Source organism: Rana temporaria, chromosome 9 (genome assembly GCF_905171775.1).
Source record: "Rana temporaria chromosome 9, aRanTem1.1, whole genome shotgun sequence".
NCBI lineage: Eukaryota > Metazoa > Chordata > Amphibia > Anura > Ranidae > Rana > Rana temporaria.
Window position 1 is genome coordinate 170,919,757 of NC_053497.1, and position 26,750 is coordinate 170,946,506.

Sequence of the window (26,750 nt, forward strand, 5' to 3'; positions counted from 1 at the left end):
CACCCCCCTACAGTTAGAAACACAGATGAGGTCACACTTAACCCCTTCAGCGCCCCCTTGTGGTTAACTCCCAAGCTGCAATTGTCATTTTTACAGTAAACAATGCATTTTAAATGCATTTTTTGCTGTGAAAATGACAATGGTCCCAAAAATGTGTCAAAATTGTCTGAAGTGTCCGCCATAATGTCGCAGTCACGGAAAAAAATCGCTGATCGCCGCCATTAGTAGTAAAACATTTTTTTTTTTAGAAAAATGCAATAAAACAATCCCCTATTTTGTAAATGCTATAAATTTTGCGCAAACCAACTGATAAACGCTTATTGCGATTTTTTTTTACCAAAAATAGGTAGAAGAATACGTATTGGCCTAAACTGAGGGAAAAAAAATGTTTATATATTTTTTGGGGGGATATTTATTACAGCAAAAAGTAAAAAATATTGCATTTTTTTTTCAAAATTGTCGCTCTATTTTTGTTTATAGCGCAAAAAATAAAAACCGCAGAGGTGATCAAATACCACCAAAAGAAAGCTCTATTTGTGGGAAACAAAGGACGCCAATTTTGTTTGGGAGCCACGTCGCATGACCACGCAATTGTCAGTTAAAGCGGCGCAATCGCAAAAACTGTCCGGGTCCTTTAGCTGCCTAAAGGTCTGGGTCTTAAGTGGTTAAACGCTCTACTGGTATTGTCCCTAGCCTCTCTACCATGCATAAAGCCCACTTGATCAAGATGGATGATATGGGAAAAATGTAAAGTCGGTATTGAGTAGCGAACTGGACCTGTAGCTTGAGCACAAGGAAGGATTATTGTTGGGTTTTCGGACCACTGATATGTGTGCTAATCGTATTTTATTTGAATGTGTTTTTAACATCTTCTCTTATTTCTTATAGAATGGCCCTTCGGATCAGACTCCATCGACTTATGATTGGTTCCGTTCTTGTGTTCACCTGGCTTTTATATCTGAGATCAAACATGGATGACGGAAAGGAGAAACAAATCCACATACTCATCCTAACATCTTGGCGCTCTGGCTCTTCTTTCCTTGGCCAGATCTTAAACCATCACCCTAATGTTTTCTATGTCTATGAGCCAGCAAGGATGGTTTGGGTTACATTTCCTCAGGGGAAAGCAAGTCTTCTCCACTTCCCCGTACGAGATCTTCTCCACTCACTTTTTAACTGTGAAATGTCTCCTCTACACGAATACCTTCCCAGAAATGGGCGATACATAACCGATCTTCCCTTTTGGTCAGAGAGTCGGGCTTTATGTTCACCACCAGCCTGCAAAGCGTTTACCGTGGATGCAGAGTATGATCGACCCTCGTGTTTCCAACGGTGCGGTTATGTTCCCTTGGAAAACATGACCCAATCCTGTAAAATCCACAAACACGTAGTACTAAAAACTGTTCGAGTATTAGACCTTGGTGTTCTTCTTCCGCTCCTCCAGGATGATAAGCTTGACCTTAGGATTGTCCACCTAGTAAGAGACCCTCGAGCTGTGGCTTTTTCAAGGCTAAACTTTAACCTTTTAAGGAATGAGGATCTCATAGTGGTCAGAGACACAGAAAACTGGAAAAACAAACTAGGTGTGCCCAATGTCACCGATGTTATGGCCAATATCTGCACGGCTCAGGTTGCGATTAATGAGTTTAGCAAAAAAGCGGACATATCCTTGTCAGGATTTTATATGTTGGTACGGTATGAAGATCTGGCAAGAGAACCCTTGTCAACGGTTGAGAAGATTTACAACTTTGCGGGTCTCAGCCTTACGGAAAAAATGAAGAATTGGTTGTACAATGTCACTCACCAAAGCCAACCCAAACAAGGTAGCTTCATGAACTTCGCTGCAAACTCCAAACAGGTCATTCAAAAATGGAGAGGTGGCCTCAAACACAATGTAGTGTTGGAAATTCAAGAACAATGTAAGAAGGCCATGGAAGTTTTTGGATACATACCAGTCAGGACTATGAAAGAGCAGCGTGATCTAAACTTCAATGTAATGACAGATTTAAAAGGCATTAATTAGCACTTGTGTGTACCTAATAGATGCCGCCCTTTTGTGGCCTAAAAAAGTTTTACTGTATATATACTCGAGTATAAGCCAACCAGAATATAAGCTGAGGCACCTAATTTTACCACAAAAAAACTGGGAAACGTATTGACTCGAGTATAAGCCTAGGGTGTTTACCTGCATGCCTCACTGTGCCCATGACTCACTGTGCCCATGACTCACTGTGTCCATGACTAGACTGACGTTTAACATGGGAGTCTATGAAAGGGGTGCCCGGCTTTGAAAAATCGGTGCTCCCCAGACGTAGGTCCCCCAGACAACAAACTTTGCACACTTGTAGAGGAGAAATCGGGCTACATGTGTGCCAAGTTCCGGGTCCAGGGAACCTACGACCGGACGGTACCGGGTCCCCAAAGTCACCGGAGAAATGACCATTTAACATAGGAGTCTATGGAAGGGGTGCCCGGCTTTGAAAAATCGGTGCTCCCCGGCCAACAAACTTGCACACTTGTAGAGGAAGAGTAGGGCTACCGGCCGGTGCCGGGTCCCCAAAGTCCAGGAGATCAGGCGCAAAAAGGTGACTCGAGTATAAGCCGAGGGGGGCATTTTCAGCACACAAAAAAAGTGCTGAAAAACTCGGCTTATACTCGAGTATATACTGTACACAGAATGCAAAAAAACAAGCCTGCTTAGATATGTTCTGATTATTGCTTTTGTCCAATGGTACCCAAAGACTTTCTTTTGGTGGTATTTAATTACCACTGGGGTTAAAAATTTAAACAATTTCGTTTTTTTTTTGTTTTTGTTATAAAACTTTGTAAATAAGTAATTTTTCTCCTTCACTGATGTGCACTGATGAGGAGGCACTGATATGCAGTGCTGATGGGCGCTGATAGGCAGCACTCATGGGCACTGATGGGGCTAAACTGATCATCAGTCCCCTGAATGTCGATGCTGATGCCCCTGCTGAGGAATTCCGCTTACCGGCTCTCCTGTCTTCACGTGCTGTCAGCGTGGACAGAGGACTGCCGATAACTGGTATTTCCTGTTTACTTTGTGATCAGCTGTTATTGGACACAGCGGATCACATGGTAAAGAGCCTACATCAGAGGGACACAACGCACCACTGATTGCCTGGGCGTGCATGCGTGGCAAGAATGCAAGGACATTATATGACGTCTTCCCAGATTGAGAGTGCAAAAAGTAAAAAATATTGCTTTCTTTTTCAAAATTGACGCTCTTTTTTGTTTAAAGCGCAAAAAATTAAAAACCGCAGCGGTGATCAAATACCACCAAAAGAAAGCTCTATTTGTGGGGAAAAAAGGACGTCAATTTTGTTTGGGTGCAGCGTCGCACGGCCTCGCAATTGTCAAAGTGACGCAGTGCCGCATTGTAAAAAAATGCTCTGGTCATTGAGCAGCCGATTCTTTCAGGGCTGCAGTGGTTAAGTAATGCAAAAAATGGACTGGTCACGAAGGGGGGTAACTCTTCCCGAGGTCAAGTAGTTAAATCCAATGTAAAAGTATGAAAAGGGGAAGTGGCCATTGGGCTGTGGTGTGACAATGCCACGTATGTAACGTTCCTGAGTAGGACGGGGATGGTGTGGCGAGGGGGGGGGGCTGGGGGGATTGGTATTTTTGGCTGTTATCCTAACATTACATTACTTACAGCTGTTTTTGAGTTGAGGAAGGAAAAACATTAAAATGTAATAGTCAGCTTTCCCAGAATTTGAAAGGAAAAGAACATAAAAAATCACCACGCTAGCAATATTAAGAGGAATTTCCCACACTCTATTACAATATAATAGTCTTCTTCTACTTCAATATGTACCCTGGGCTACAGAAGTCCACTAATTATACATTTAGAAAACAAAAATGCTCTCTACATTGCAGATAGAGAAAGGAGCTGTGTGTTAGTGGGCGTCCTGACTCTCCTGTAGTCCAAGGGAGGGGGTGAGCACGACACTCCACACCAGGGAGAAAGCCTCACATTACTGTGTGGAGTTACAGACAGAAGAACGGGAAGTGAGAATTTCTCAGAAGAAATAAAAAAATCGAAAAAAGGAGGTAAAGGAAGGAGGACTGCACTAGGGTAAAGGAAGCTATTTAGGGGGAAAAAATTTGTACCTTTACAACCCCTCCACTGCCAGTGTAATTTTTACAGTAATACATTTTTATAGCACTGATCGCTGTATCAATGACAATGGTCCCAAAAAGTCGTCAAGTGTCCGATGTGTCCGCCATAATGTCGCAGTCAAAAAGTAAAAAATATTGCTTTTTTTTCAAAATTTACGCTCTATTTTTGTTTATAGCGCAAAAAACTAAAAACCGCAGAGGTGATCAAATACCACCAAAAGAAAGCTCTATTTGTGGGGAAAAAAGGATGCCAATTTTGTTTGGGAGCCACGTCGCACGACCACGCAATTGTCAGTTAAAGCGACGCAGTGCCGAAACGCAAAAAGTGCTCTGGTCTTTGACCAGCAATATGGTCCGGGGGTTAAGTGGTTAAAAGGAGCCCAAGTCCTGTACTGTACGATTAAGAAATTTACACCAATGTAAAATCAAGCGCAGTTGCATAATTTTGTATACCTTCAATGTCAAACAAACATATAAGAGATAAATCTATGCGTCCTTTTTTGTTGTATTCTTGTAGTCCTGATAAAGGGTGAGTTTTGACCTCTGAAACCTGCTGTCTCTTTTGTGAAGTCATCCATTTCGTTTTACATTGGAATAAATGTATATTTAGACTATTAACCTATGCTGTTGCTCTTTAACCCCTTTACACCGACTGTACGCAAATATGCGGCCCCATTAGACTGGGCTATTTTCAGCGGGGTCACAAATTTGCATATGTCCTATATAATAATAATAATATAAAAAAAAATGAAAGGATAAGTTTACCTTTGGGAACTTGTTACATTTAGGGTGGAACATGTAACAGCAGCCACCGCCCAATGACTCCTCCTCCCCTCCCTGTGGCAGCAGTATGGGGAGAAGTTCCACGTACTAGCTGTCATTGTTTGAAAAATAGCACGGCCGTTCGGGGCTCCGCCCACGTCATTCAGACACACAGCTCCAGGTGTCTGAATTGACTACAAGCCCCAACATCCTTAGTGGCTTTTGGGTTGCAGTTCTCAATGAATTACTATGGTGCTGTGGAGCACTGTGGTAGTTGATTGAGTGTTCCTGTGAGGCAGTATGGGATGTACGGGTAACATGGTAGACTGTGCTGGGACCAATCCTGTTTAATTTATGCATAGACGACCTGGAGGATGGGGGTAAACGGTGCAATCTCTGTATTTGAGGACAATACTAAGCTAAGCAGGGTAATAACTTCTCCCCAGGATGTGGAAACAGTGGCGAGTTCAGAGGGTGGTGATAAATGGGGAGTACTTGAATGGTCAGGGGTGGGTAGTGGGGTCCCCCAGGATTCTGTTCTGGGACCAATCCTATTTAATTTATGCATAGACGACCTGGAGGATGGGGGTAAACGGTGCAATCTCTGTATTTGCAGACTATACTAAGCTAAGCAGGGTAATAACTTCTCCCCAGGATGTGGAAACAGTGGCGAGTTCAGAGGGTGGTGATAAATGGGGAGTACTCGAATGGTCAGGGGTGGGTAGTGGGGTCCCCCAGGATTCTGTTCTGGGACCAATCCTATTTAATTTATGCATAGACGACCTGGAGGATGGGGGTAAACGGTGCAATCTCTGTATTTGAGAACAATAATAAGCTAAGCAGGGTAATAACTTCTCCCCAGGATGTGGAAACCTTGCAAAATGATCTGAACAAATTAATGGGGTGGGCAACTACATGGCAAATGAGGTTCAATGTAGAAAAATGTAAAATAAAGCATTTGGGCAGCAAAAATACGAATGCAATCTTTACACGAGGGGGGGGGACCTCTGGGGGAAACTAGGATGGAAAAGGCCCAGGGGGTTCTAGCAGATGATAGGCTCAGCAATGGCATGCAATTCCAAGCTGCTGGTAACAAAGCAAACATAATATTGGCATGTATTAAAAAGGGATTAACTCCAGAGATAAAACGATAATTCTTCTGCTCTACAAGACTCTGGTCCGGCTGCACCTGGAGTATGCCGTCCAGTTCTGGGCACCAGTCCTCAGGAAGGATGTACTGGAAATGGAGCGAGTACAGAGAAGGGCAACAAAGCTAATAAAGGGACTGGTGGATATTAGTTATGAGGAAAGGTTGCGAGCACTGAACTTATTCTCTGTGGAGAAGAGACGCTTGAGAGGGGATATGATTTCAATTTACAAATACCGTAGTGGTGACCCAATAGGGATAAAACTTTAACAAGACACATGGCCACTCATTAAAATTGGAGGAAAAGAGGTTTAACCTTAAACTATGTAGAGGGTTCTTTACTGTAAGAGCGGTAAGGGTGTGGTCTCAGCGGGGGGGCATCGATGCTTTCAAGAAACTATTAGATAAGCATCTAAACGACCGCAACATACAGGGATATACAATGTAATACTGACATATAGTCACACACATAGATTGGACTTGATGGACTTGTGTCTTTTTTCAACCCACCTACTATGTATTGCATCAGCGATCTGCTGATCATGGGGGCAATGCTTTTCAGGCTCCTGCAACAAAAAATAATAAATGCCCTTTTTTTTACCTGGTGGATTGATGGGACTAGTCGTTTACACAATAAAGATAAGGATTTTATGCTCTCATTTCAGCTCACAGGTAGTTCCAAGGAGAGTGCATTTCTGGCAAGATCAACCAGTATCGTCTGTACTTGCTGAAAATATTTTTTGCCTGGAAAAAGAAAATGCAGCCACCACATCCAGGGACCAGTAAGCTGCAATATATTCAATTTTACAATACAATATATGACACATTAAATTACACCTATCCAGTGAGAAGATCTGCACTCAATAGGAATGAATTGAGGTATGTTATGATCCACAGCTGTAGGGATTCAATATTTCCTATTTATTACCATATTTATCGGCGTATAACACGCGCCCCAATTTAAGAGAGAAGTTTCGGGGGAAAAAAATTGTTTTTCAAAGAAACCACTTTGAAGCAAAATAATGGTCAGTGCCAATCAAGGCAGCCTGATTAGTGCCCATCTGCAGCCTCAATGCAGCCTGATCTGTGCCCATCTGCAGCCTCAATGCAGCCTGATTAGTGCCCATCTACAGCCTCAATGCAGCCTGATCTGTGCCCATCTGCAGCCTGATCTGTGCCCATCTGCAGCCTCTGTGCTCATCTGCAGCCTCAATGCAGCCTGATCTGTGCCCATCTGCAGCCTCAATGCAGCCTCTGTGCCCATCTGCAGCCTGATCTGCACCCAGCCAATGCAGCCTGATGCCCATCTGCAGCCACAATGCAGCCTCTGTGCTCATCTGCAGCCTGATCTGCGCCCATCCAATGCAGCCTGATGCCTATCTGCAGCCTCACCATATCTCATGCAGTGCAGGAAATCAGGAGGGGGGCGAGCGCCGCCAGAATCACTAAGCCGTCATCTTCTGTTTACAGTACTCGGCTCTCAGTCGACAGTCACATAAACAGTCCCGCCTCCGCCATCGCTATTGGATCAGCTCCTGTGATTGACAGAACACTGGTCCAATGCCGGTGGCAGGACGTGTGTGTGACATCAGAGCCGAGTAAACAGGACATGACAGCTTGGTGATTCCGGCGGCGCTCGTCCCCTTCCTTCTCCTCCGAGGTACGCTATTGGTGTATAACACGCACCCGTGATTTTCCCCCTATTTTCAGGGGGAAAAGTGTGTGTTATACGCCGATAAATACGGTAAATTACGGTAAAACAAGCTCAGTGGAAGTAAACAACCCTTTGTCCTGTCTGAGGACATCCGATACCGATTATGCAAATAATTGGATGAGAAAAACCCAAAGCAGCTTGCATTACATGGTTATCAGGAATCAGACTTGTTTGGCTATAAAGGTCACTTTATTGAGGTGAATTAATAAAAGGGGAAGAGACTTGCTTCCCCCGTGCCGTGAAACATAGTTGGCTGAGATGATCTCTTCCTGAGTGCGTAGGTGTAGCTCTATCATACCACACAGTTCTTGAGGTTCAAAGGCTCCTGGTCATCTCCCAGCAACTCCAAAGTGGTTTCTGACAATCCTCATGTTGCGCCAAAGTCAGTGGCTTCTGACCTCCAACCTGGTCCCTTGGAACCTAGAACGCGTAAATTTTTGCAGAGACCTGGCATTAGATAGCACCTAAACATATTGGACCCTCTGAACCTCTCACAGAGAAAATTTCCTTATCTGCTACATGTCCTCCCCTAAATCCGGAGGAACAATAGCTCACCTTAACTCCATGATGGGTCATAGCCTGCCCAGTCTTTAGGGGGAGCTAAAAACACCCTTCTCCCCCTATGTGTAAAAGTTACAACGCCCTTATAGGCAACTCGAGCCACACCAGACTTCAGGTCATCCATAACACCAAAGGACCTGGCCATGGCCTTAAAAGTGTCTCTGGTTGAGTATTCGACCCTCACCGTCCTTCCTCCGGGCACTTTCCCTTGAAGCACCTCTTCTGCACGGGCTTTGGGCGCTTCATAAACTTCTCCCAGAAACCAGGGATCATATTTGTCTTTTAGAAGATATGAAAGATCCATCTTAGTGAAGGATACTGGGTCCTGATTCAGTTTGATAAACCTCAGATGCTGGTCAAAAAACTGGCCCTGGCTAACCCCCTTCCTTCCAAATGTTCGAGTGCGAGGCAACTCTGGTCTCAGGCATGCCCTCCCAAGTCTCTGCTCTGGGCGCCTCACCCAGTCATCCCAGAAGGCAGCTGGCCACTTTGGCTCCAGTTCCTCCCAAAGTTCCTGAAGCAGCAGCCAGCCAAGCCCTGGGAAGAAGTCAGAACGATGAAGAATGGAATTGCCCTTGGGCTCCACCAAGTTCTCCTTGCCGTTGTCATTCCAGGCAGAGACGCACCACAACGTGGGGTCCTTGCGGAGGAGGGAATGGGTGGCTGAGAAGTATTCATAGAAGTCTGGAGCTACTTCCAAATCGTCTTCTACTACAATGGCCGCCTTGTAACCCAACACTCTGAAGACCTAAGAGGAGAAGGAAACATTATTAGAGGACATTAGCCTAAATATTTAGCCATGCAAAGCAGGAGAATCATAACATATGGCAGTGGATAAGGTACAACAACTGGACACTCAATGCTCTAATAATACATGTAGAGTGAACCTTTTAAATGTTAAAGCGGTTCTCCACCCTAAAGTGGAGTCCCGCTGATCGGAACCCTCCCTCCCTCCGGTGTCACATTTGACACCTTTCAGGGGGGAGGGGGGTGCAGATACCTGTCTAAAGACAGGTATTTGCACCCACTTCCGGCCACACGATACGGGCAAAAGACGGGCATTTCGTCACATCCCGTCTGTCGCCCGTTGTGTGCTGGGAACACTCGGCTCCCAGCACACAGCGGGAGCCAATCGGCTGGCGCGGCGCGACTCGCGAATGCGCCGTAGGGAACCGGGCAGTGAAGCCGCAGCGCTTCATTCCTGGTTCCCTGAGCGTGGATGGCGGGGGAAGCAGCAGAGAGACGAGCGATCGCTCGTGCTCTGCTGCGATCGGCGCTGGACTCCAGGACAGGTAAGTGTCCTAATATTAAAAGTCAGCAGCTGCAGTATTTGTAGCTGCTGGCTTTTAATATTATTTTCCCGTGGCACATCCGCTTTAAGTCCACACAATGCAAAGCAAAAGGTTCTCTTAACCCCTTAAGCCCCGGACCATTTGGTTGGCCAAAGACCAAAGCACTTTTTGCAATTCGGCACTGCGTCGCTTTAACGGACAATTGTGCGGTCGTTCGATGTGGCACCCAAACAAAATTGGCGTCCTTTTTTCCCCAGAAATAGAGCTGTCTTTTGGTGGTATTTGATCACCTCTGCGGTTTTTATTTTTTGTGCTAGGACCTACAAACGAATCATTTGGTGTCAGTGTGTTTTTTTTTATTTTAATATGTATTATTTTTTACAATTAATTATTTTTATTTATTGCTAATTTTTTTTTTCTTAGCCCTGTTAGGGGGCTTTGGTGACATATCAGGGGGTCTTAACAGACCTCTGACATCTCCCCTTTGAGACAGAGAAAGGGACTAAGGACACAGATTCCCCAGTCCCTTTCTCAGCTGCACTGAAAATAAATGGAGAGAAGACAGAGGCTCCTATCCATTCATAAACTGAAACATTGTAAACACAGGTTACAATGTTTCAGTTATATGAATGAACAGAGTCAGTGATCACGGACTCTGTTCATTCGGAAAAGGTAGGAGCCGGGTTCAGCGGCTCCTACCGCCGCTCTCCATCCTGACAGAGGGGGTGGAGGAGGAGGACTTGGAGAGTGACACCACAGAGGGGGGAAGCAGCTCGGAGGGGGAGAGCGGAGCATGAAGTAGGACAGCTGCGGCACGGAGGGGGACAGCTGCGGCACGGAGGGGGACAGCAGCGGCACGGAGGGGGACAGCAGCGGCACGGAGGGGGACAGCAGCGGCACGGAGGGGGACAGCAGCGGCACGGAGGGGGACAGCAGCGGCACGGAGGGGGACAGCAGCGGCACGGAGGGGGGACAGCAGCGGCACGGAGGGGGGACAGCAGCGGCACGGAGGGGGGACAGCAGCGGCACGGAGGGGGGACAGCAGCGGCACGGAGGGGGGACAGCAGCGGCATGGAGGGGGGACAGCAGCGGCACGGAGGGGGGACAGCAGCGGCACGGAGGGGGGACAGCAGCGGCACGGAGGGGGGACAGCAGCGGCACGGAGGGGGGACAGCAGCGGCACGGAGGGGGACAGCAGCGGCACGGAGGGGGACAGCAGCGGCACATAGGGGGACAGCAGCGGCACGGAGGGGGACAACAGCGGCACGGAATGGGACAGCAGCGGCACGGAGGGGGAGAGCAGCGGCACGTAGGGGGAGAGCAGAACCGAGGAGGATAGCAGCTTGGCTTTTCAGTGGGCCACTGAGATCCTGAGCCAGCCGCTCACGCCCCCTTCCACAGCCAGTGAGTGCTGGAGGGGCAAAGAGCAAAGCGGAGATGACTGGTACCTGGTTTTGACACTTCCCGTCAGTTACGCTGCGGTGATCTGGAGGCACAAGTTCACCCCACCCCCATCCTTTCCCCGCAGTGTTCTGAGACACATCACAGGTCCTAAAGGACTATGGGATCATTCACAAGGCACAGCGCGGCTCGCACATGTGCAGTAGGAAACCGGCTGTGCAGGCGCAAGGCTTCATTTCCTATCTCCCTTACTTGAAATGCCCGCCCCCAACCTGTGATTGGACTAAGCAGTAGCTCACCCCTTCGTCACTCTGCTCTAGCCTTATATCATCACATTCTTTGTCAGCACATGTGATTGGCTCCTAGTTCTCCCTCTACTATTCTGAGTGCTGCTGTACAGTTGATTACAATAGGCTGAAACCAAGCAAATTCAGGTACTTGCTTGTACTAGTTGCATTTAACGGATTCAATACTGGGCACACTTTTACCCCCTTCCAGCCCAGGCCAAATTTCCGTCACACTTTGAATGACAATTGCGTGGTCATGCAACACTGCACCCATAAGAAATTTTATAATTTTTTTGAGACAAATAGAGCTTTCTTTTGGCGGTATTTAACCACTTGTCGATTATACGGCGGCAGGTCAGCTCATTCCCACGAATCTCCGTAGCTGTCCCTTAACCGCTTAACGACCGTCTTACGTATATATATATATACACGTCGACATAATGCCTTCTGTGGGCAGGTCGACATATATATACGTCTCCTTTAAGATGTGGCATTGTGGGCGCGCCCTGCAAGTTCCGTGAGTCCAACCGCGGGTCCCACGGACTCTACGTCCACGCGGATACCCGTGATTGTCTAACGCAGAGGAAGAACGGGGAAATGCTGATGTAAACAAGGCATTTCCCCACTCTTCCTAGCGAGAGGACACTGATCAAAGCTCCCTGTAATCGGGAGCGGTGATCAGCCCATCCCCCCTACAGTTAGAATCCCCCCCTAGGACACACTTAAATTTTTATTTATTTTTAAAAAATGTTGGGGATATTTATTATAGCAAAAAGTAAAAAAATATTGTTTTTCTTTTTTTCAAAAATTGTCGCTCTATTTGTGTTTATAGCACAAAAAATAAAAACCGCAGAGGAGATCAAATCCCACCAAAAGAAATCTCTATTTGTTGGGGGGGAAAAAAGGCATAATTTTTGTTTGGGAACGGCGTCACATGACCGAGCAATTGTCAGTTAAAGTAACGCAGTGCTACATCGCAAAGAATGGCCTGGTCATTAAGGGGGCAAATCTTCCGGTCCTTAAGTGGTAAATCACCACTGGGCTTTTATTTTTTGCTAAAAACAAATGAAAAAAAGGTTTTTTTTTAAACCTACCTTTTTCTTCTTTACTGATGGGCACTGATGGACAATGGATGATATTCAGTACTGATAATCAGGGCGCTGCTGATCAGTGTAAATGCCCCCATCACCACGGAAAGCCGCTCATCGCTTTCCTTTCCTTAGATACTGACAGCGCTGAGGAAACGAAATGCCGATAGCCGGCATTTGTTTACATGTGATGAGCTGTGATTAGACACATCTGATCACATGGTAAAGAGTCTACGACATAAGCTCTTTACCCTGATCAGTGATGCACGGTGCCCTATGGAGCAGACGCCCATGCCAATGAGGCATTCTATATTGAAGCACCATAAAAAGAAGTGAAAACCCCTGGATCTAGCACCATCTCACAGTCACTTACCTGGTTAAGTGCCCATCGATAGTGCCTGGAAATCTTGTAGTAGCCTTGAAACTTCCTATGTTCTAGCGGGGCAGGCACCTCAGACAGGTCCGGCTGATTGATATGAGTGATGGCGTCTCCATACGAGTCAATGATCCTGGCCGTCTCAGCATGGCCACAATCTTGGCTAACGATGATGGGGAACTGCTCCGCGGAGGGGCGATATTTAAGCAGAGAGTCCAAACACTTTCTGACGGAAGGACGATCGCATGCTACCACGAGGATGGGAATGACCACCGCTTCCGGGTCAGAGGCCAAAGGCGTTGGCGAAGGAATGGAAACGTTAGCAAGTCTCTGGGGTAATTCGAGACCACCTGCAGCATCTGGACGAGCCGGGAGACGTTTGAGAAGACCACTGTAGTGGTGGATTTGTTGAAGAAGTCCCTTCTGCTTCTCCAACTCTGTTTCGGCTTCTTCTGCCAGTCGGATGACGTGCGCTGTGAGGTCCGCGGCATCGGGACCCTTTGGTCGGCTCATGAGGTAGAGGAGGAGAATGGCATTCCATGAGATAAAGAGGGCCGCCCCCCAGGCCGCCACGCGAACCTTGCGCGGCATTCCCCTGGGGGGTCCCAGCTTAGTTCCCGGACCCTCTGAACAAGCGGTCTTGCAAAATTAAAAGCGGAAAGGCGCGGTCTTACAGCGACCAAACACTCTCAATAGATAAGGCTACACGTCGGTTCTCCACACTTCACCAAAAACATTGCAGATCTCTAGGCAACATCGGCTGGTCCAACATCAGATTAACAGATCTGCTTCGGCCAGTATCATTCTTTTCCTTCACCAACCTGGCAAGAGACATAAAATAGGCAAATTATTAATAATACACACACAAAATACAGAAATGTATCTAAAGCCAAAACGTTGCACTTCTAGAACTTCTGTCAGGTATTTTATACCAGGGCTTGACAAATTTGCTTTTTTTTTTTTCTTCAAAATTGTCGCTCTATTTTTGTTTATAGCGCAAAAAATAAAACCCGCAGAGGTGATCAAATATCACCAAAAGAAAGCTCTATTTGTGGGGAAAAAAGGACGTCAATTGTGTTTGGGAGCCAGGTCGCACGACCGCGCAATTGTCAGTGCGACGCAGTACCGAATCGCAAAGAGGGGCAAGGTCCTTAATCTGCATAATGGTCCGGGTCTTAAGTGGTTAACTGACAATTGCGCGGTCGTGCGACGTTTTACTCAAATAAAATTGACGTCCTTTTGGTGGTATTTGATCACCTCTGAGGTTTTTATTTTTTTCGCTATAAACAAAACAACATCATTTTGAAAAAAAAAAATTATATACATAATTTATTATTATTATTTTTTTTACTTTCTGCTATAAAACATATGCAGCAAAAAAAATAGAAAAAAAAATAAACAAAAATGGAATTTCTTCTTCAATTATTCTACATATCTTTACACACACAGGAGCAGTGGGGGGAATGCATGCGATTTCACACAGGAATCGCACCACATTGCTGTTCAAATCGCATGCGATTCATTGCAGTTTGATTTGTGCCTGTTTATTTTGTATTGATGCAAATTGCACTGCAAAGTATCGGTACTCGGTATTGGCGAGTGCTTGACCAAAAGTATCGGTATTCGTACTCGCCGTTAAAATAAAATAAAAAAAGCAGTATTGGTGCAACCCTAGGAATAAATGATAACGTTGTTTTTTTTTTTTCTATTTATTGTAATGCAGGGCTCGACAAATCCCGGTCGCCATTTTTTTTGGTGAGCTGCTGCCATCTTGTGGTGAGCCGTTGGTATTACAAGTTATTACTACCAGATGTGTAAGCTGGCGCCATCTGGTGGTGAGCTGTTGGTATTACAAGTTATTACCACCAGATGTGTGAGCTGGCGCCATCTGGTGGTGGCCGTTGGTATTACAAGTTAAGCATTACAAGTTAAACAGCAATTCTAATGTCATTTTTCACTATTTTCACTGCCATCTTCTTCCCTCCAATTAGAACCCCCAAACATTATATATATATTTTTTTATCCTAACACCCTAGAGAATAAAATGGCGATCGTTGCAATACTTTCTGTCATGCCGTATTTGCGCAGCGATCTTACAAGCTCACTTTTTTGGGAAAAAATTACACTTTTTTTAACCACTTAAGCCCCGGACCAATATGCAGCCTAAAGACCCAAGGTGTTTTTACAGTTCGGGACTGCGTCGCTTTAACAGACAATTGCGCGGTCGTGCGACGTGGCTCCCAAACAAAATTGGCGTCCTTTTTTCCCCACAAATAGAGCTTTCTTTTGGTGGTATTTGATCACATCTGCGGTTTTTTGTTTTTGCGCTATAAACAAAAATAGAGCGACAATTTTGAAAAAAAAGCAATATTTTTTACTTTTTGCTGTAATAAATATCCCCCAAAAACATATATAAAAACATTTTTTTTCCTCAGTTTAGGCCGATACGTATTCTTCTACCTATTTTTAGTAAAAAAAAATCGCAATAAGCGTTTATCGATTGGTTTGCGCAAAATTTATAGTGTTTACAAAATAGGGGATAGTTTTATTGCATTTTTATTATTTTTTTTTTTTTTACTACTAATGGCGGCGATCAGCAATTTTTTTCGTGACTGCGACATTATGGCGGACACTTCGGACAATTTTGACACATTTTTGGGACCATTGTCATTTTCACAGCAAAAAATGCATTTAAATTGCATTCTTTATTGTGAAAATGACAGTTGCAGTTTGGGAGTTAACCACAGGTGGCGCTGTAGGAGTTGGGGTGCACCTAGTATGTGTTTACAACTGTTTGGGGGTGTGGCTGTAGGAATGACGTCATCGATCGTGTCTTCCCTATAAAGGGAATGACGCGATCGATGCGCCGCCATAGTGAAGGACGGGGAAGCCGTGTTTACACACGGCTCTCCCCGTTCTTTAGCTCCGGGGAGCGATCGCGACGGAGCGGCTATAAACAAATAGCCGCGCCGTGGTCCCGGATCGCTCCCCGAGCGGACCCGACCTCCGCATGTAGCGGGGGGGGGTCCCGATCGGACCCCCCACCCGCTAATAGGCGAGGACGTACGTGTACGCCCATGTGCCTGTACGTGCCATATTGTGGACGTATATGTACATGCGGGGGTCGGGAACTGGTTAAATAAAAAATAAGACAACAGTAAAGTTATCCCCATTTTTTTTTTTATATTACGAAAGATAATGTTACGCTGAGTAAATTGATACCCAACATGTCACGCTTCAAAATTGCGTCCGCTCGTGGAATGCCGACAAACTTTTACCCTTTAAAATCTTCATAGGCGACGTTTAAAAAAAAATCTACAGGTTGCATGTTTTCAGTTACAGAGGAGGTCTAGGGCTAGAATTATTGCTCTCGCTCTAACAATCGCGGCGATACCTCACATGTGTGGTTTGAACACCGTTTTCATATGCGGGCGCTGCACACGTATGTGTTCGCTTCTGCGCGCAAGCTCGTCGGGACGGGGTGCGTTTTCTGGCTCCTAACTTTATTAGCTGGCTCCTAGATTCCAAGCAAATTTGTCAAACCCTGTTGTAATGGATTTTTTTATCCTTGGGTTACCTTAGCGTGGTTCTCGTGGTTTTTGGATCTTGGGCTATTTTTAGACATGACACTTGGTAACCCCCCCTCCCCCCCCCCCCAGTACGACATTAAAATTCCTGAAGAGCCAAAATGCCAAAAGCAGCCAAAAGTATCAGAAGAATGTAAAGGGATTAGAGAATGATGAAAGGACACAGAGCAGGATGAGAGGCGCACTAATTGTCCTGTAGCCGGGCTCTTGTCTCTGACCTCCGACTCTCCGGACAGAATCAGCAATTACCGGCAACAACACAAACAGACGTTTTCCATCTGACAATCTGCAGACTCCCCACGCAGCACACGGCGATCCGAGGGGGAAAAGACAGTGAATTGGGACATATTTATATATAAAAATAAATAAATAAATAATACAATAAAAAGAGGAAATAAACTCTGATGGGTTTTACTTCCTTTTTATTCCCCTGCAAAGTAAAAGCATAATGGGCTAGTATGCATCATATACCAGCCCATTAAGTGCCACTTACCTGCAATCGAAGCCTGCAATGTCCCCCGCTGCAGGCTGCATCCATTTTCGCCCCGCTTCCACTCCGGCGCCTGCGCCGCCAGTCACGGCACTAGCTCTGGAAGAAGCGGCACAGAGGGCTCTTTCTTCACAGTGAATGCGCGGATGACGTCATCGGAGCGCTACAAAGGTAAATGTCTTCTAAACGGCGCACGTTTAGGAGATATTTACTGCACCTATAGGGCAAGCTTTATTCTAGGCTTTCTTATAGGTACAAGTTCTAAAAAAAAATGGGGATACAACCACTTTAACCACTTAACCCCCGGACCATATTGCTGGTCAAAGACCAGAGCACTTTTTGCGATTCGGCACTGCGTCGCTTTAACTGACAATTGCGCGGTCGTGCGACGTGGCTCTAAAACAAAATTGGCGTCATTTTTTTCCCACAAATAGAGCTTTATTTTGGTGGTATTTCATCACCTCTGCGGTTTTTATTTTTTGCGCTATAAAAAAAAATAGAGCGACAATTTTGAAAAAAATGCTATATTTTTTACTATTTGCTATAATAAATATCCCCCAAAAACATATATAATTTTTTTTTTCCTCAGTTTAGGCCGATACGTATTCTTCTACCAATTTATGGTAAAAAAAACTATCGCAATAATCGTTTATCGGTTGATTTGCGCAAAATTTATAGCGTTTACAAAATAGGGGATAGTTTTATTGCATTTTTATTTTTTTTATTTTTTTTACTACTAATGGCGGCGATCAGCGATTTTTTTCGTGACTGCGACATTATGGCGGACACTTCGGACAATTTTGACACATTTTTGGGACCATCGTCATTTTCACAGCAAAAAATGCATTTAAATTGCATTCTTTATTGTGAAAATGACAGTTGCAGGTTGGGAGTTAACCACAAGGGGGCGCTGTAACATTTAGTGTTCACTTTGTGTGTGTTTACAACTGTAGGGGGGTGTGGCTGTAGGACTGACATTGATCGAGTCTCCCTATAAAAGGGATGACACGATCGATGACGCCGCCACAGTGAAGCACGGGAAAGCCGTGTTTACATACGGCTCTCCCCGTCCTTCAGCTCCGGGGACCGATCGCGACGGAGCGGCTATAAACGAATAGCCTTTCACTATAAACGAATAGCCGCGCCGTCGTCCCGGATCGCTCCCCGAGGCTTACCGACCGATCGGACCCCCGACCCACGTCAAGCAGAGGACGTACATGTGCCTGTCCGTGCCATTCTGCCGACGTAAATGTACATGAGGAGGTCGGGAAGTGGATACGGACTATAAAACGGAAGGACTTGTGAATAAATGGTTGTGGAACGAATCATCTGAGTTTCCATTATTTGCTTTGATATACAAGCGCTTTGGATAACAAGCATGTTTCCGGATTATGCTTGCAATCCAAGGTTTTACTGTATTTATTTGTAAAAAAAATAAAAACAGTGTTGTATGACCGCGCAATTGTCATTCAAAGCGCGACAGTGCTGAAAGCTGAAAATTGGCCTGGGCAGGAAGGGGGGTATAAGTGCCCGGTAAGCAAGTGGTTAAGCTTAAATTAGTTTAAGGTTACATGACTAAATAAAAGCGGCTCCTGATATGCACCCCCTGCCAGTGGTAAATGGTTCGTCTCATCTCTGTAAACTTATAAATGATGCTGGAGAGCTTGAGCTTTTGAAAAACGTCAGACTCGCTGGCTGGATCACCAGATGGAAATAAAAGTAAGAAAAAAAAAATAAAAATAGAAAACGAATGCAGTCGCCACTTCTAGGAATTGGTAGGCTGTGATGTGATAAATGTTTGCTTTTGGCTTTAACCACTTCGCTCGCGTCCGCGCTATACCTGAATGACGGCTACAGCGCAGACCTGAATTGCCGGGAGGCCCCTGCCCCTTACCACGTGATCAGCTGTCAGCCAATCACAGCTGATCACGTGATGTAAACAAAAGCTCAGTAATCGTTTTTTTTTCTCTTCACGCTGACAGTGTGAGGAGAAAAAAAAAGCCGATCACCGGCTCTTGTGAAAGGGACCAAAGAGGAAGGAACACAGGCACCTCATCTGTGCCCACTAGTACTGCCTGCCAGTGCCGCTAGCCAATGCCACCTGCCTGTGCAAAAAAGTGCCACCTATCAATGCCCACCAGTGGTGCCAATCAGTGCCTCATCAGTGCCACCTAGCAGCACCATCTATCAGTGTAACCTACCAGTGCCGATCAGAGCCCATCACTGCCACCCATCAGTGCTTACCATTGCCACTCATCAGTGCCCACCAGTGCCACCTATCAATGCTCACCAGTGCCACCTCTCAGTGCCACCCATCAATGCCCACCAGTGGTGCCAATCAGTGCCTCATCAGTGCCACCTAGCAGTGATACCCATCAGTGTAACCTACCAGTGCCCATCACTGCCTCCCAGTGCCTACCAATGCCACTCATCAGTGCCACCTATCAATGCCCATCAGTGCTACCTATCAGGGTAACCTACCAGTGCCCACCAGTGCCACCCATCAATGCCCACCAGTGGTGCCAATCAGTCCCACCTAGCAGTGATACCTATCAGTGTAACCTACCAGTGCCCATCACTGCCACCCTGTGCCCACCCATCAGTGCCACCTATCAATGCCCATCAGTGGTGACAATCAGTGGCTCATCAGTGCCACCTAGCAGTGATACCTATCAGTGTAACTTACCAGTGCCGATCAGTGCCCATCACTGCCACCCATCAGTGCCGAGTGCCACCTATCAATGCCCACCAGTGCCACCTCTCAGTGCCCACCAGTGCTACCTCTCAATGCCCACCAGTGCAGCCTCATCAATGTACATCAATGAAGGACAAACATTTTTTTTAACAAAATATAAAACAGTTTTGTATTTTTTTTTTTTTATCAGTGAGCAAATACCACCAAAAGAAAGTTCTATTTGTGGGAAAAAATATATAAAAATTTCATTTGTGTACAGTGTTGTATGACCGCGCAATTGTCATTCAAAGTGTGAGAGCGCTGAAAGCTGAAAATTGGTCTGGGCAGGAGGGGGGTTGAAGTGCCCGGTAAGCAAGTGGTTAATACCGCTTTAAATATCTCAGGTCAGTGAACTTTACAGAAGTGATTGTACGGCGATCACATAGCGGCTTTCGTTTCCTTTTTGAACACCTCCCCTCCCCCCCCCCCCTCGTGATCGGTGCTGTGAGCCAGGCTTCCTATAGGTCGTATTGTCTGCCCTCTTCCTGGCATTGTACCTCGCTCACTTCCTGACCCATCACCCCACCCAGATTACCCGCTAAGGAGATTACATGTTCAAAATAAGCAGGATTAGGAGACGGCGAGCGATCGGACGGACGCAGGAGAATCTGGAGGGCAGAGGAACAAAAAAAAGAAGAAAAAACAGGAATAAAAACACTAAAAGGGAAGAAAGTGAAAGCGGAGACTTTGTTAGTTTATCCACTCGCCCCCCCCCCCCCCGGAAGACTTACCCCCCTTAATGACCAGGCCATTTTTGTGATACGGCACTGCGTTACTTTAACTGACAATTGCGCGGTTGTGCGACGCTGTACAAAAATAAAATTGACGTCATTTTCCTCCCCACAAATAGAGCTTTCTTTTGGTGGTATTTGATCACCTCTGCGGTTTTTATTTTTTGCGCTATAAAGACTGACATGTTTAAAAAAAGAAAAAAAAAACACAATGGCCCGGATTCAGGTACGATTTGCGCATTATTTGCGGAGGCACAGGGCAACGATTTTGCCCTACGCCCCGCAAATAATTTGCGCTGCCCTCGATTCACGGAGCAATAGCTCCGTAAATTGTGAGGGCGCGCCGGCAAAATTGCCCGGCCTAAGCGCGCGCAATGTAAATGATCCCGCCGGGGGTGGGAATCATTTAAATTAGGCGCGTTCCCGCGCCGAGCGTACAGCGCATGCTCCGTCGGGAAACTTTCCCGATGTGCATTGCGGCAAATGACGTCGCAAGGACGTCATTTGCTTCAAAGTGAACGTGAATGGCGTCCAGCGCCATTCACGATTTACTTACGCAAACGACGTAAAATTCGAACGTCGCGACGCGGGAACGCCAGGTATCCTTTAGCATTGGCTGCCCCTGCTTTTAGCATGGGCAGCCTTACGCTAAAGACGCCGTACGCAACCGACGTAACTTGCGTACGCAGGGGGCGCGCAACATTGTGAATCGGCGTAAGTATGCAATTTGCATACTATACGCTGACCACAATGGGAGCGCCCCCTAGCGGTCAACGCAAGAATGCAGCCTAGATATGCGTGGCATAAGAGCCTTATGCCACGCAGATTTTAGGCTGCAGTCGGCGTAATGAGTTCTCTGAATCAGGAGAACTCGTTACGCCGGCACAAGTCAGCAATTGCGCTGCGTAACTATGGTTACGCAGGCGCAATTGCTTACTGAATCTGGGCCAATATTTCTTACTTTCTGCTATAAAACATATCCAATAAATTTTTTTTTTAACATTTCTTCATAAATTTAGGGCAACATTTATTCCGCTACATGTTTTCGGTTAAAAAAAAAAAAATCTCAATAAGCATATTGTGCGGTTTGCGCAAAAGTTATATAGCCAGATTCAGGTAGGGGCGCGCATCTTTAAGGCGGCGTAGCGTATCGTATTTACGCTACGCCACCTTAAGTCAGAGAGGCAAGTACTGTATTCACAAAGCACTTGCCTCCTAACTTACGGCGGCGTAGCGTAAATGGGGCCGGCGTAAGCACGCCTAATTCAAATGAGGATGGGGGGGCGTGTTTTATGTTAATGGGTGGTGACCCGACGTGATTGACGTTTTTTACGAACGGCGCATGCGCCGTCCGTGGACATATCCCAGTGTGCATTGCTCCAAACTACGCCGCAAGGACGTATTGGTTTCAACGTGAACGTAAATTACGTCCAGCCCCATTCACGGACGACTTACGCAAACGACGTAAAAATTTCAAATTTTGGCGCGGGAACGACGGCCATACTTAACATTGACTAGGCCAGCTATTTGTTGGGATAACTTTACGCCGGAAAATGGCTTACATAAACAGCGTATCTTTACTGCGACGGGCACACGTACGTTCGTGAATCGGCGTATCTAGGCATTTACATATTCTACGCCGAACTCAACGGAAGCGCCACCTAGCGGCCAGCCTAAATATTGCACCCTAAGATACGACGGCGTAGGAGACTTACGCCGCTCGTATCTTAGCCTAATTTAAGCGTATCTGGTTTCCAGAATACGTTTAAATTTAGGACGGCGCAGATTTAGAGTTACGTCGACGTATCTACTGATACGCCGGCGTAACTGTATCTGAATCTGGCCAATAGAGTCTACAAACTATGGGATATTTTTATTAATTTGAATTTTTTTTTATTAGTAATGACAGCAATCAGCGACTTATAGCGATATTGTGGCGAACATTCTGACACTAACTGAGACTTGTGGGAACCAGTGACACGAATACATTCATCACTGCTAAAAATATACACTGTCACTGTACTAATGACATTGGCTGGGAAGGGGTTAACATCAGGAGCAATCAAAGGGTTAACTGTGTGCCTAGCCAGTGTTTTGGTGTACTGTATGTTCTGTTTTTACTAGGGGAAGTGATGGAATTTATTCCCTGCTTTGCAGGAACACAGGATCCATGTCTTCCCTACTGACAGAACGGCGATCTGCCTTGTTTACATAGGAAGACTGCCGTTCTGCCAGTGTAACGAATGATTGGCGGGTGCCGGCGGACATCAGATCCACGGTACCGGCCCATCAGCTCCCGCTGTGTATAATCACAGCGGGAGCAAGTCGGCAGTGGCGCACACTCGCACCCGCTACCCAGAAGTGCAGGATGGATCTATACATTGGCCCGGATTCAGAGAGCAATTGCGCCTGCGTAACCATAGTTACACAGCGCAATTGCTGACTTGCGCCGGCTTTACGAATGCTCCTGATTCAGGAACATCGTAACGCCGACTGCAGCCTAAAATCTGCGTGGCTCTTATGCCACGCATATTTTAGGCTGCATTCTTGCGATGGCCGCTAGGGGGCGCTCCCATTGTGCTCAGTGTATAGTATGCAAATTGCATACTAACATCGATTCACAATGTTGCGCGAGCCCTGCAAACGCAAGTTACGTCGTTTCCGTACGGCGTGTTTAGCGTAAGGCTGCCCCTTCTAATAGTAGGGGCAGCCAATGCTAAAGGATACCCGTCGTTCCCGCGTCGCCAAATTTGAATTTCACGTCGTTTGCGTAAGTGATTTGTGAATGGCGCTGGACGCCATTCACATTCACTTGGAAGCAAATGACGTCCTTGCGACGTCATTTGCCGCAATGCACGTCGGGAAAGTTTCCCGACGGAGCATGTGCTCTACGCTCGGCGCGGGAGCGCGCCTAATTTAAATGATTCCCGCCCCCTACGGGATCATTTACATTAGGCGCCCTTACGCAGCGCAATTTTAAAGAGCGCACACGCACTGAACTCACCATTCTACTTGTACTTCTCCTGTCTAACCACTAGGGTGTGCACTGCTAAAGCTGGCCATACACATATCATTTTGTGATTGGTCTAGCTACAAGCAATCACAAAGCAAAGTGTTACATCATCAATCAAAACATCAAACCGAGGATGTGTGGTCGTGTATAGCCGATGTGTGGCCTTACCGTGTATAACCAACTTCAGGGTCTGCCCAGCCCTGTATCTTTTGAATTATACGAAAGAACTACAAGTATCAGCAGACTCCTGGGTAGAACAACAAATCCCTGAATGCCTACCGCATTCTACAAGTAGGACACGTGTGTCCCCGCCTGGGCACTGACTGGCAACATGGGCACAACATAAAAAAGTGATGCCCAGCAATGCCACCATCAGTATCAGTGCCACCCCTGTGTCCATCAGTGCTACCTCTCAGTGCCCCTCCATGCCTATCAGTGCCACCCATAAGTGCCCATCAGTGACGCCTATGAGTGCCCATCAGTGCCACATACCAGCGCCACCCATCAGTGACCATCATCAGTGCCACCTCATCGGTGCCGCCTTATCAGTGCAGCCATATCAGTGCCCGTAATTGAAGAAGAAAACTTACTTATTTACCCAAAAAAATAACAGAAAAAAATAAAAAACGTTTTTTTTCCAAATTTTCGGTCTTTTTTTAGTTGTTGCACAAAACATTTTAAATCGCAGAGGTGATCAAATACCACCAAAAGAAAGCTCTATTTCTGTGAACAAAATGATACAAATTTGGGTACAGTGTAGCATGATCGCGCAATTGTCATTCAAATTGCGACAGCGCTGAAAGCTGAAAATTGGCCTGGGCAGGAAGGTGCGCAAGTGCCCGGTATTGAAGTGGTTAAGGAAGCTGTGTCCGTCCATGGATGAAAGAGAAAATATAATTTTTGTACTCACCGTAAAATCCTTTTCTCTGAAGTCCATGGACTTACGGTGAGTACAAAAATCCTATTTTCTCTTTCGTCCATGGACGGACACAACTTCCTTAAATCTTGACATTAGGGTTATGTTCCGTCTATTAGAAGAGGATCCTCCCCTGATAGACGGAACATAACCCTACAGTCAAGATTATAAGGACGAAAGAAAAAAAACCTTAACCTCCGCCCTGTACCTTAATCTTCTGAACTGTACAAAAGGAACTACAAGTACCAGCAGACTCCTGGGAGGAACAACAAATCCCCAACTGCCTCCCACATCGTACAGGTAGGACACATGTGATCCTTCCAGTGCTATGGAATTAAAGGTCCCAGTGGACCCGAAGCACCAACCTGTTGGAACCCGTATCTTCTGCAGACGTTGGAAAACATGTTGACGGTGAACTTCCTAGACAGCTTAAATTAACCCCTTAACGCCCGCCGCACGACTATTTACGTCCGCAAAATGGCACGGACAGGCAGATGGGCGTATATATACGTCTTTGCCTTCTAGCGGGTGGGGGGTTCGATCGGGACCCCCCCCCCGCTGCGTGCGGCGGGCGGATTCCCTCGGGGAGCAATCCGGGACGACGGCGCGGCTATTCGTTTATACGGCTTCCCCGTGCTTCACTGTGGCGGCTGCATCGATCGAGTGATCCCTTTTATAGGGAGACTCGATCGATGACGGCAGTCCTACAGCCCCTACAGTTGTAAACACACACACAGTGAAACATAGCTCCTACAGCGCCCCCTGTGTTTAACTCCCAAACTGCAACTGTCATTTCCACAATAAACAATGCAATTTAAATGCGTTTTTTGCTGTGAAAATGACAATGGTCCCAAAAATGTGTCAAAATTGTCCGAAGTGTCCGCCATAATGTCGCAGTCACGAAAAAAATCGCTGATCGCCGCCAATAGTAGTAAAAAAATAATAATTAATAAAAATGCAATAAAACTATCACCTATTTTGTAAACGCTATAAATTTTGCGCAAACCAACCGATAAACGCTTATTGCGATTTTTTTTTACCAAAAATATGTAGAAGAATACGTATCGGCCTAAACTGAGGAAAAAAAATCTTTTTATATATGTTTTTGGGGGATATTTATTATAGCAAAAAGTAAAAAATATTGCATTTTTTTCAAAATTGTCGCTCTATTTTTGTTTATAGCGCAAAAAATAAAAACCGCAGAGGTGATCAAATACCACCAAAAGAAAGCTCTATTTGTGGGGAAAAAAGGACGCCAATTTTGTTTGGGAGCCACGTCGCACGACCGCGCAATTGTCTGTTAAAGCGATGCAGTGCCGAATCGCAAAACCTGGCCTGGGCATTTAGCTGCAAAATGGTCCGGGGCTTAAGTGGTTAAAGAGGACGACTACGAAAAGGAAAAAGACGAACAATCAACAGCTGGCGAGGTCTCCGGCAATCAATGCCGGGGACAAACTTCTCCAAAGTTTCCATCAAACTTTCCGGAAACTTTTCCTGGTGCCCCCAGAAGGTCCCCCATCCCCCAGACAAAGGATCGCCCCCTCCTCCGTCTTTATCCATCCTTCTCCCAGCACTCACCCAGGTCCCCTGAGATCCCCCTCTCTCCTCCACAGACTTCTCACCAACTGCCCAGCCGCCGGCTTCTTCCTGCTCTGTTCAGGAAGTCAGCTGAAGAAGTATTAGATTACACAGAGAGGAGAGAGAAGAGAGGAGCCTGCCCTCCAGGGGGGGAGGAGAGAATAATGAGCCATTCCGAGAAGAACACGCACAGCGACACCACGAGCCACATGCAAAACAAAACCTGTGTGACTGCGAGCTGGGAACACGTGTGACACCCGAGCGACACGGGACGCCCGCCGAGGCTGCTCATTGAACCCGGACGTCTCCTTAACCGGACCTATTCCACACTAATCTGTATTATCTGCTAGAAAATGACTTACAGGGCCTTGAAAAAGTATTCGTACCCCTTGAAATTTCCATATTTGTTATGTTACGACCAGAAACGTAAATGTATTTTATTGGGATTTTATGTGATAGACCAACACAAAGGCCCAGATCCACGTAGATCAGCGCATCTTTGAGCAGGCGTAACGTATCCTATTTACGTTACGCCTCCGCAACTTAGACGGTCAAGTGCAGTAGTATTCTCAAAGCACTTGCTCCGTAAGTTGCGGCGGCGTAGCGTAAATAGGCCGGCGTAAGCCCGCCTAATTCAAATGTGGAATTCAGGGGGGCGTGTTTTATGTAAATGTTATGTGACCTGACGTGATTGACGTTTTTAACGAACGGCGCATGCGCCGTCCGTGGACATATCCGAGTGTGCATTGCTCCAAATACGCCGCAAGGACGTATTGGTTTTGACGTGAACGTAAATTACGTCCAGCCCCATTCACGGAAAGACTTACGCAAACAACGTAAAATTTTCGAAATTCAACGCGGGAACGACGTCCATACTTAACATTGGTACGCCGCATGTACGCCTCATATAGCAGGGGTAACTTTATGCCG

The 26,750-nt window shown here is 46.2% G+C and overlaps 2 protein-coding genes across 3 annotated transcripts in view; one reads left to right on the forward strand and one right to left on the reverse strand.

Moving 5' to 3' along the window:
- The first annotated feature begins 851 nt into the window (after positions 1 to 851).
- On the forward strand, positions 852 to 2,141 carry LOC120914502 (carbohydrate sulfotransferase 6-like). Its single transcript, XM_040325178.1, has one exon. It carries the CDS (start codon positions 890 to 892, stop codon positions 2,021 to 2,023), a length of 1,134 nt encoding a protein of 377 aa, XP_040181112.1. The 5' UTR covers positions 852 to 889; the 3' UTR covers positions 2,024 to 2,141.
- Positions 2,142 to 7,936: 5,795 nt separating this feature from the next.
- Positions 7,937 to 26,750, reverse strand: part of MGAT1 (alpha-1,3-mannosyl-glycoprotein 2-beta-N-acetylglucosaminyltransferase) — a 52,383-nt gene continuing 33,569 nt past the window's right edge. Inside the window, exons 1-3 of one of the 2 annotated variants that reach the window (XM_040325004.1) lie at positions 25,821 to 25,927; positions 12,769 to 13,592; positions 7,937 to 9,075 (exon numbers count right to left, since the gene is read on the reverse strand). In XM_040325004.1, coding sequence (XP_040180938.1) covers positions 8,323 to 9,075; positions 12,769 to 13,362 — 1,347 coding nt within the window. In that variant the 5' untranslated portion in view covers positions 13,363 to 13,592; positions 25,821 to 25,927 and the 3' untranslated portion in view covers positions 7,937 to 8,322. Of the gene's footprint in view, positions 9,076 to 12,768; positions 13,593 to 25,820; positions 25,928 to 26,750 lie in introns of those variants that run through there. The other variant, XM_040325003.1, reaches the window with a different exon arrangement.